The following is a 12022-nucleotide window of genomic DNA, read 5'->3' on the forward strand; positions in this document are numbered from 1 at the left end:
AAATGTCAAGTCAAGTTTATTTGTATAGCCCTGAATCACCACAGTCTCAAAGGGCTTTACGGGTGAAAAAGAGGTCATACAGAACATCATAAATACACAACAGCATAGGAATGAACAAACCCGATAGATAATAGGAAGGAACTAACCCGTCTACAAATCTTATGAGTAACAACACCTTGAAATCACATCTCAGGTGTACTGGAAGGTGTAATGCATGTTGGCTAGTAACGGGGTAGTATGATTGAAATTTCTCATCCTTGACAAGAGTCTCGCTGCTGCATTTTGTACTGATTGCAGACTTTTGATGAAAGACATGGGAAGTCCAGAAAACAATACGTTACAATAGTCAAGCCAGTAACAAACGCATGAATTAATGTTTTGCATCGCTAGGAGACAGAATAGGGCGAATTTTGGTTATTTTGCGAAAGTGAAAGAACGCTATTTTCGTGTTCTTAACGTATTTGAAAAGAGAGACTTGAGTCGAATACCACACCGAGGTTTTTCGCTGAGACACAAAAGCACAATTATCCAGGTTGAAATTGGTATTCCCAAACAAGCGCTGATGATGAGCAGGACCAAGAGGGGTCGAGAAGCTGAAAACTGGAAGACATCCATTGTTTATTCTCTGAAAGGCAGATCTCCAGGTTACAGCACCAGGTTACACGGATTTGTTATTTCTAAAGGCATGTATAATCGGGTATCATCAGCATAGCAATGAAAACTAACAACATGTTTCTTTATAATATCACCAAGAACGGAGTATGTAGATGTTAAAGAGTAAAGGACCAAGTACTGGCCCCCGCAAGACACCACAAGAAACAGTAAAAGATTCGGGGGGCACATTGCCGTGAGAGACACGATGCATTCTGAGATGTAAGATCCGAACCAAGAAAATGCTGACCCCGAGATACCAACTGATGATTCAAGATGTTGTATTGTACTAGTTCAAGAAATATACTAGGCCGGGCTATGTGTTTATTCTCAACGATGTGTAATTGTCTTTGTTTAAGGTTTAGTCTGACAGTAAAGTGTGCAACTAGGGAGTGTCAATAAACAACTCAAAAAACCATATATAAAATCGCTGCTCACAAGTCGAAGCTAAATGATCAAACGACGGTTTGTGTCTCAAAAATGAAGTCAGGCAACGCATATTAAGACACCTCCATACTGATCTTATCAACAATATGTCACACTAACATTCGCATCACAGATGGGTAATGCTGACCTGAGCTGATCCTCATCACATTCCCAGATTTCGTTTTCCTTTTATTCTTTTTTCTTTTCTTTTTCTTTTTTTGGCTGAGGGCATATTTCAATCAAAAAGGCAGCAGGAGCTTACATCCAATTTAACCGCAATGCTGTGAAAGTGCTTTATGTTCTTCCTAGGATTCTCGTGCGCTCGACTCGGCGCATCTCAGCATAGCTGGACAAAAAAAGAAAAAGAAAGTCCTACAAAGTGTACATTTCTTTCTTTCTTTTTTAATTACACTTGTGCAATTTACAGCCCCTCCTGGGATTGAGCTGACACGTGTATGAGGGAAATGATCGAGGGTCTTAATTAGAAATCTTCCAAGAGCGCAAGTGATATTTGCTTCATAAGCTTTTCTTAAACATAAACATTTCTGCAGGTATTTCTAAAGACAAAAAAAGAAAAAAAAATGCCTGCCTACTTTAACCCATGTGTTTTGCTATTTTTGGATCATTTTCTCCCACAAAATTTTTTAGTCTTCTGGCACACTCCTGGTGCTGTGATAGATGAGTAGTCATGCCATGTTGAACTTTGAAATGTTGTCACTATCTGGGTGAAATTTCAGCTTCATGGTGTCTTCTTTCAATGCTGTCCCTTTAGTATTGACAAAATACCGCAAAAGGGGTAAAAAGACCCCAACAAATATTCTGAATGGATATACAAAGCATGAAAATGACTTTCCTTTACAACTTGTAACTGAAATCATGATCAATCTTGAGAGTCTTGTAGTCATTGGATTCATCCATCCATCCATTTTCTATAGCTGCTTCTCCTCACAAGGGTCACAGGCTTACTGGTGCCTATCCTAGCTGACTTCGGGCAGTAGGCGGGGGACAACCTGAACTGGTTGCCAGCCAAATGCAGGGAACACTGGGACGAACAACCATTAATTCACCCGATAACACCTAAGTAGAATTTAGTATGTCCGTCAATAACTTTTTATTACAGTTAGAGCCTCCTCAAACGTGATTGACTTAATAGTTTCCATTCCGCACTGGAATGACTGATCTGACTCAAAAGAAGTGGTTTTGTAGATGGTGAATAGTACTTACAAAAAAAAAAGAGTAGTTTATTGCCACTCCCTGTTGAAGTGTATTGTCAAACTATTCATAGAACAGAGAGAATTATATGTTGAATATTCAAAATTTTAAATATATTTAAAGGTAAACTACCCAAATAACTTTTTAAAATATGAAATATGTGGAACGGATTGATGGCATTTCCATGTATTTCAGTGGGGAAAGATGATTTAAAGTTTATGAGCAAGATGTCGGGGAATAAATTAGGCAATGCAATTCATATTTATGTTGTTAAAGGATTTTTTTGTACTTAATTTGTCCATTACTATTTTAAATCAATTCCACGGTGAATAGACCTAAACTGACACTTAATCTCATGCATTACAAATCTATCTAGGAAAGAGCTAATAGAAACTATTTAGAAAAGGCCATTTCATTGATTCTGTCAAATGAAACCCATTTCACATGTTAATGATTCTTTTTTTTTTATTATTTGACAAACCCTGATTGACTTAAATAATTGTATTTTTCCTCAGCACCAGCTGATCACAACTGATGATCTGTTGTTTTTAGGCATTGGTGTGTGTAATCACTGCAACCTGTTGGCACTCACACAAGCACACCAAACCCCGTCGGGCAATTACACTGAATGGCACAGGGGAATTAACAATGAAATATCCTATTTACACATAATGACTTGTGCCAGTTGATCAATCATTCAGCTAGTTGTAATTAGCCCGAGATTACATTTGGACTTGTCTGATCGGTCCGCGCTGCTGCCGGTGCCGCTGGCTGACCGTTGCCATGACAACAAAGACAGGATGCTGCAGCTCCTTATGCTCTTGTCCCCCAGGAACCGTTTCAGGCTAATGTGGCGGGAAATGCAGCCTTAAATGTCTCGTTTGGAGTACAAGACAACATAAGCGCTCGGACATACACATGAAGAGAACGGGGGGATGCTCAAAAGTGCGTCATATTTACCCACTGTTTTCCAAGTTAAATGTAAATTCTCTCACTGAGCTTTCTGTATTGTGTGAGCACCAGGTGCGGTGCGCTTTCTCAAAGTTTCTACATTGAAATGTGTTGGCTGGAAACAATGATATGTGGCCACGTATGTAATTGCCAATATCTAAGCGAATAGCGTGATGCGAAAGCTCGCGTGTTCTAACGCTGACATCGATGATTATTTAGCGTGGCTTCTCCAAAGGAGGAGGCACCTCGCGGCGCAGTAAATGTTTGCGCTGCTTCTCTCTGACCTTTAATCACAGACACAATTTCACTTGCCTCCACAATCGGCCACCATAAATCAACCTCAACAAGCCTTTTGATGATATTTGCTTGCAAATGCCATGGAGATGATTGTTCACATAACCCATCATCATTATACACTTCTTGGTAATGTTGTCTCTGTCCCAGCCTCATGATGAATTTATGAAAGAACGCATCCAAAATATGCATGAATAAGGTTAAGCAAAATGAATAGGACGTTCTGTTGAATTTGCTACTATTCAGTGCCAGAGGGCCGGGCATTTTAGCAGTCTGCTCTGTTTCTGCAGGACCTTTTCAGCAAGTCTGACCCCTTTTTGGAAATATATCGTATCAACGACGACGAAACGGAGCAGCTTGTTCACAGAACTGAGGTAAAGCTATCATCTTTAGGGTTCAGCCGCAGACGCCTTCCACCCCCTGACAATTACTTTGCTCAATGTCCTCCTCAAACAGGTTATCAAGAACAACCTGAATCCTGTTTGGGAGCCTTTCAAAGTGTCTCTTATATCCCTGTGCAGCTGTGATGAGGAGAGGAAACTCAAGGTAAATGACCCCAAAACATATCTCAATTTGTTTTCTCGTTCTGACTCAGCTGGAATCATAAAAGCGAGAAAATGGGAAAAACAACATGTCCAATATTTTGATGTTTTATTGCCACACAATTGAGTAAACCCGCAAACTGTAACCTGAAAACCTGCCAATACCAAGCTTGTACCAATTGGGTTTCCTTTACAGTGAAGAGTAGGGATTGAACTAAATACTGTATATATATATATATTTTAATGTTGATTATAGTTGGGATAAAAGTCAAGCATAAGTCGAACATCACTGATATTTTTTGACTCCAGCCTTGATTTAAAATCACAAAGCAGTTTCAAATGAAAACACATTTATGGAAGGAAGACATAAAATGAATTAAAATATATGATTATAAATGTAACTCACATTGCACTAAATGCAGTTCTAAGTACAGCAATTTCCCTTCATCAAACCACTTAGTCTTTTCGAGTTTTCGCAGAGTATATCATGAGATGAGGCATTATAAGCAGGGTAAAACAAAAAAATGAAAAATCAAAGGAAACATTAAAAAGTGAATGAATGGATATACTGTGTATAAAAGAAAATTCATTTAGTCAAAATGTCAAAGGATAATTTCAAGTTGTGGATCATCCCAGATTTTTTTTATTAATTAAGATGATGAGTGTTGAGTTTTCATTTTTATAATTTATTTAAAGTTGAAGAAATTGTGTTCCATGAAGTATACATATAGATTTCAGTACATCCATACTCCACATTTGCTTGGCAGTAATGCAACGGGTTAACATTATTTGAAATTCAAATTCAATCAAGAGAAGAACTTTCTCAGCATGCCTTTCTGCATTTCGAAGTAGCTACTTCTAATGGTGTTTTCTTCTCGAGGTTAAGGTTGTTTGTTTTCCCATGTTGTATAACAGTAATGTATAACTTACTTAATTCTTGTGCGGTGGGCCATGGACCACTGAAGCCAACTGACACGTTCATAATGCAATAATATTAATATTAACACTTTCTTTATAAGGCTTTGATATGAATGAGAAGAACGAATATTAGAAACATTCATTCAGGATCGCCCATAATGAGTTATAAATGATTGATAGCTCAAATTTAATATCGCATCTCTCGAACTGTATCAAAACTGGCAACTATTATCTTTCTAAAGTCTTAACTTTGATACAGCACTCGTCACTAGATTGCGCCAGAGCAACAAATGTAGTGGAGACAAGTAAAAGACAAGAAATGATTTATGAACATTACATGGCTGTATGGGTCCTACCAACAGAAATGAAACAAAATAGTGCAGTGTATTTATTATTTGTGTATTTATCTACAGTGCCTCGTGTGGGATTACGACTCCAGGGGCAAGCATGACTTCATCGGAGAGTTCTACGCTACTTTCAAAGAAATGCAGAAAATCTCCAGTGGAAATAAGGTCAGTGAAGCAGAGGAGGAGGAGAGACAGTCATATCACATTGTTATTATATATTTGCATCCCGTCACTAAAACCTCTCACAGACCAAACAGCCGCCTCAACGAGTGCTGGAAGCATATTGCCTAAGTATCATGTTGTTGTTTTATTCATACTTCAGGTAACGTGGGATTGTGTAAATCCCAAATACAAACAGAAGAAAAGAAATTATAAAAACTCCGGCGTTGTCATCTTAACTGATGTCAAGGTAAGATTCAAGTGGATTCAAATGGATGTTACTGTTCACCTTGAATGAGATTTTAACCCCGCTATAACCTTCAGCTCGCCCAGACCCAATCTTCAACCGTATCTGCCGGGTCAAAAATAATTCACCCAACCTTGGGTAAACGCAACCAAAAATGCTCGAAGTGAGTGGGTTAGAAATAACAATCCAGCATATTTTTGTTGTTGTCTAAGGTCATTGTATGCACACGTTTCGTATTGTGTGTAAAATCTCATTAAAATAAACTTCAAATCTACAACATTCAATATGACGGTGTTTGCCTTAAACAGATGGTTATAACCAGATGGTCAGCACCCACTCGAACAGGAAGACTGGTTTTTTTTTTTGTTTGCTTTCACTGAAAGAAATATGTTTTATTTTGTCTTTTTTTTTCCTGAAGCTACACAGAGTTTATTCCTTCTTGGATTACATCATGGGAGGATGCCAAATTCACTTTACGGTAAATAATGCTGTTTTCTCACCTCACTGTCACCACTGTGATTTTAATTGTTTGTGTTGTTGTGAACTAACTTAGGCTTGCATCACACACTGTGTCTTTGTTTAAATTCAGATTGTTCAACTTTTTCACTGTGACTCACGTGTCTTTTTTCCTCACTGTGCACAGTTAGAGTTGTTCTTGTAGGCAGCATCATGGATTCACTCACTTGAGCCTCCTTCAACTCATGCCCTTTGGTGGGCCCCCTCTTGTGCGCCTTTTTCATCATCAGTTCAATCCCGAAGCAATGAATATTAATGCTACCACCGCCGCGGTACATAAAGTTTGTCAGAATCCGAACGGAGGGGGATTTTTGCTCAATCTGTGTGGGCGTATAAAGAGCAACAACTTGGCGCCAATCACACCGTTTATTCCGCTTATTTATGGATGGCTGACACGAACTGACATGATCGTTTCCTGAGGTAAATGATTGCGTGGTTGGCCCGGTGTTTTTCAAATCAAACTCTTCTCTTCCTCGCCAGGTCGCCATTGACTTCACAGCTTCGAATGGAGACCCCAGGAACAGCTGCTCTTTGCATTACATTAACCCCTACCAGCCAAATGAGTACCTGAAGGCTCTCATTGCTGTGGGCGAGATCTGCCAGGACTATGATAGGTTTGTTACATTTGTTTTGTGCTGGAAAGACAGTCATGTGTGCTTTAAAAAAAAAAAAGACTTCAAAATGCTTCATCAATCATTTGGGCGACTGATATAACCAAATGACGATTATAATAAAAAATACATTAAAGCAACTAGTCAGCCTTGGGAAAACACCATCATCCTATTTATTTGTGGGTGACAAGATCTCCCTGGACTTGGCATAATTGCGTGAAGCTAATATGTGAACCAGCATAGTCACAAATATTGTTATAATATTCTATACACACCGCCTGATGATGTGTTTCCATTTGGAACAGGAAAATATATTACAAAGATGTCATTTTGACCTTTCTATCAGCCATTATAAATCCCTTTTTATTCGCACTTTCTTTGAAATGATTTCTTTGACATTTAATGGTTCATTCTTGCATAACTCGGGTATGATGGCAACAAGTGTTTGTTTTTTTTGTTGCATTTGCACATTGTCGGGTGTGGTGGTGGACCCAAGATACAGGGCAGCAGGGAAGTAGGGCTTGAGAAAATTAAGGTGTAATAAAGCTTGGTGGGAAGTAAACATGAACAAAAAGCATTCAAAGTGACAAAACCTGCAATTAAAGGACTGGACAACACTGGAGATCAGAAAACACAGAGGACAAAAATGATAGTAGACGATAACCCAACAACCAGCTGAAAGCAAACTGAGAATGAAATACACTCAACCCTAACAAGGGAACACGAAACAGCTGGACAGGAACAAAACAGGATCACGGGGGTCAGATACACACAGACAGGTGGAAACCATTCGCACTAATAAGGAAAGATGTGAGGGAAACAAAACAGGAACATAGAATAAGAACCCCAAAGCAGAAATGAATAGGAACACCAATGTTAACCTACAACAACAAAAAAACAACAACAGAACATGACACATTTGTAATGTTTATTCCTTTCTGATCTTAATAGTTCTACAAAATATGTTGTATTTATTATAGCATGTGAGCATGTGGCAGATCTATAAACAGTAATTGTTAAATATATAAGATCACTGAAGTGTGGCTGAACAGTGCAGTCAATGTTAAGTGCATATTAAGTACATTTATTCCACCATGAGTCATTGAAAATGGAAGGTTTTAATTCCTGCCAGCTAAATGGAATAACACATTAAACCAGATCAAAGTGGACCACTTTTAATAAACACTTGAAACCTGGCGCCAACTGCATGTTCACTTTTTGAATTGAACTACTGAAATGGATAAATATGCATTTTTTTCATAATATTTAATTTCCAGGGATGCATTGGAACGAGACAGATGAATACTACTGTATCATTTTCACAGCCTCTTCTAAATAGACTATTTTTGTTTTATAACGTTGGTTTGAAAGGTTTGCAATGACAATATAAACAAATGGTGCAGAACCTTCCGATCCGTACGCCGTGCTATTTATATGGAGCGTTACTATTTGCATGTAGCGCACCAATGTGTGAGAAGGTTTTTTCTGCATCTGTTGCAACTCACACTTCATCCGCTTTGCTTATATAGGCTCATTACCCTGAACCGTACACACATACACGTCACATGCAGTACTGGCAGAGTACTATGCAAACTAGAGAGTGTAATCATGTTGTGAATCTGGTAAGAAGCATACTTTAAGGGTGTTGCTTTTGCTTTACCTTAAGTTAGACATGTTTGAGCTCCATGTTGAACAGAAAGATGGCTGATGCATATCGAATAACACAATACCGTAGTTGTCAGATACTATGACTAGTTGTCAATTAATATGAACAGATTCGTTGCATGACCTGCTTTAGAGTGAGACCTCCATTATCTGTTGAAACTCAGCCAGATGAGGATTACGACTGGATCCTGATTTATGCAGATCTTCCTATTGAATATCAGGGGATGACTGTCTGGCTAATTATAGCATCCCAGAGATAATGCTGGAGACGGTGAATGAAGACTTATGATTTAGGTTATCTGTGTATGTGTTTACAGAGAGACACAAGTGCATTTTCCATGCTAATGGGTCTTGGAGTGACGAGTGTAGGCAGCCCTTCCCTGCAAAATTGAAATAGTGAGGTACAAAATGTGGGCAAGCAAACCTTTTAGCCTTTAGTGAATAGAGGTGATGTGGGTTTTTCGAGTTCTTGCAGAGGAGTGCATGATGGAAGCTAACATGACAAGCTTTTGTCTGTGTGGGCAGCGGCTCATTTACCTCGCTGAGAGTGCTATTATGCTCCATGTGCTGACAAAGTGGGATAAAAAAAGACCACTGCGTACCTCACCGCAAAACCCTATACCGTATAATAGGAATCATATTTGTGTTCGTATACAACATGTATAGAGTTTGAAGGTTAATGTGGGCAATGGCGTCACATAGTAGCAGAATAAATCCCATTTATTAGAAGTGTATGCTCACATTTGGGTGAGCATACGCTGTACTGAATGGGAACAGGCTGCATGGCTAGACTCACCTGTTTTTCATCCCTCTCATAGAACAACTTTATTGAAGAAAACAAATCAGCGTTCTTTCAGTGGTGTCTATTAAATTCCGCAGTTTGCTGTTATCAGCAACTTTAATGGTGTGGAGTTATGAACAAGCCACTTATTTTCATGGCTTTGTCCTCGTGGGAGTTATGCCACTAAAGTACACTGTGGAGTTAGTTTAACTCAAAAAGTTGGAAATAAAACAGATTGCAAAGATTCATTTGACTCTAATAACTGACTCTTTTAAGTCTTAAAAATGATGTATTGTTTCAGTAACACAAGTAAATTAAGATTTTTCTTATTTCTCATAATTAATGAACACTGAGAAAAATGGTACTCATTACTCAAAGTGCTTTAACACTGTCTTCTCATTCATCTCCTGACTGGCGCATCAAAAGATTGATTTTCAACAATTAAAAATGTCTTCAGTCTTTTATTTCCTTTAACAGAAATTACTAATGCAATTGTAACTATTAACCATCTACTGAGTCCCAAGTAATTGCTGCAGCCTTTAGTTTTGACCATCAGAAGGAATGATGTTGTTTTCTTTTGCCAATCGCCAAATAATTAACAAAACAATATTGTCCATCCCGGCCGTCAAAGATTTGCTCAATTGCGTGGTGTTCTCGTCTTTAATTGGGCAAAAAGCTTTGCTATGGCTCTCCACATTAGTCTCTGTGTTGTTATGGGTAGCTATGGTTGCAGTCACTGTTCTTTTTGCTTCGCATTGATGTGCTTGGCCAAACGTGAGCTGCTCCTGTGGTAAGCACTCTACCTTCATGAATGATGCCATCGGGACATTTTTTTTAAAGTTAAATTTACCATTCATCCGACAACCCTCACATAAGCCTCCATTTTTATGTCTTCCTTCTGCTTCTGAACTTGTCTACCCACCCACAACAGAAGCCTATCATGACAAACACAATGACAGCCAACCAGTGTCCATCCACTCCAAGGTGTGATAGATCTTTGTTTTCCAACCCCCAACAACTCAAGCACAAAAATCTCGATGCATAAAAATGGATCTAACCAGCATACTGAAACCATGAAGTTGCAGATCAAAAATGAGATGAACACGATTACAAAACATGATGCTTTAACTTTGACTGTAAATAAGTCATCACAAATAATCACTTAATCTGACATCCCTAATTGCGCTCTTAAGAACTGAGTACTGAAACAAAAAGGTATTTATAGACATTTTTTTTAATGAGTGATTTAAATGACTGCTTTATTTGTATTCATAGTTTCTTTTTATTAAGCTGTATCGTGTATTATGTATTGTGGGTTTACAGAGAGGGTCCACAGCCCATTTTAATATGGCGATCAAAATGGGATTCAGGCATCTATCAAAACAGCATCAATTCTATTTGCAATAATTGTTTCAATGCCCTCACCCTTACCATCAAAAACATGTGTTTTTTGTAAAGAGTGGTTAATGGATGTGGGCATCACGTTCACTGTTTATATCATGTAATTAAATATGTATCTTGCTTTCATAATGTCAATAAAAATACCTATGTACTTGCTCATTTTGGTCATGGTCAAATGTAACAGACTCTTCAAATTTGTCCTTTTTATCCATTTGGCCAAAGCAGTGATTGAGAAAACGGCCTAATTGGCTTGAACAAATGATTCAACCTTTATTTTAAAGCCTCAGTATGAATTAATAAAATTTCAGTCTCAATCACAACATACCATATTTTTTTCTGATTATGACACAAAAAAGTACTTTTACATCACAAATAACATTATTAAACAGAGTTATCAAGCAATATAACTAAGTATAGTTGGTAAAGCAGTGTGTAGCACACGTCAAAACCTCAGGAAGGAAACACCATTAAAAAATCTTACCATTGGCCTGGAATAATAATAATAATAATAATAATAATAATAATAATAATTCAGATTCTTTAATTGCCATTTATGAAAAAAAAAAACATAAAGGAAAGTGTTTAGGCGTTACCTCAAAACAAACAAACATACAAACATACAAACAAAAAAGAAAAAAAACACTCAACAGCGGGATTATTATTATTATTATATGACTTATAGTAAGACCCTTCAGTGTCATTGTACTGCTATAATTTGATGATGACTGAATAATGCTGGTGAGTAGCACAAAACGTGCACTTTATAGAGGTACTGACCCTGCAGTAAGTGAAACATACACCTGAAAGGAACCTTATAAAAAGAACGCATACTGAGGAATACACTATGTGTTCTCTCATTGACATTTGAAACACGTTGCATGAAGATGGGTTATGACGCTGGTTGTGAAGTGCACTCACTGTGAAATAAAAACAGGTTACACTCAAAAGTCTTGCAAGACAGATAGCAAAGACCAACCACCCAAACCAAAAACAGTTGGAGGTGAAGAAAGAATCCACTTTGCCACTCAATTTCAATGTCACTCAAAATTTTACAACAACATCCATCCGTCAAAATCTTTGGCGGTGCAGCGACATGACAATTTCAAAAGGGAACGTTTTCTTGAAGGTAGTGAAGCATATCTTGTGGAATTACCTCATTGCCAGTGTAGCTTTTAACTGAAGACAGTAGATGAATGGTATCCTATGTTATATCTAATTTGAGCATGATTTTTTTTCGTGTATAGGTTTCTCAAACCAGTCCCGAAAAGAGACACTTAATAATACTGGTGATTAAAAAAAAA

General features: G+C 37.9%; 1 protein-coding gene across 1 annotated transcript in view; it reads left to right on the forward strand.

Annotated features, from left to right (window-relative positions):
* cpne7 (copine VII) overlaps nucleotides 1-12022 on the forward strand; it is a 37242-nt gene that overhangs the window by 9976 nt on the left and 15244 nt on the right. Inside the window, exons 6-11 of the mRNA XM_088413090.1 lie at nucleotides 3825-3908; nucleotides 3991-4080; nucleotides 5408-5506; nucleotides 5664-5750; nucleotides 6166-6225; nucleotides 6744-6877. Coding sequence (XP_088269216.1) covers nucleotides 3825-3908; nucleotides 3991-4080; nucleotides 5408-5506; nucleotides 5664-5750; nucleotides 6166-6225; nucleotides 6744-6877 — 554 coding nt within the window. The remainder of the gene's footprint in view (nucleotides 1-3824; nucleotides 3909-3990; nucleotides 4081-5407; nucleotides 5507-5663; nucleotides 5751-6165; nucleotides 6226-6743; nucleotides 6878-12022) is intronic.

Source organism: Hippichthys cyanospilos, chromosome 4, assembly GCF_059441005.1.
Source record: "Hippichthys cyanospilos isolate Australia breed blue-spotted pipefish chromosome 4, RoL_Hcya_1.0, whole genome shotgun sequence".
NCBI classification, from domain to species: domain Eukaryota; kingdom Metazoa; phylum Chordata; class Actinopteri; order Syngnathiformes; family Syngnathidae; genus Hippichthys; species Hippichthys cyanospilos.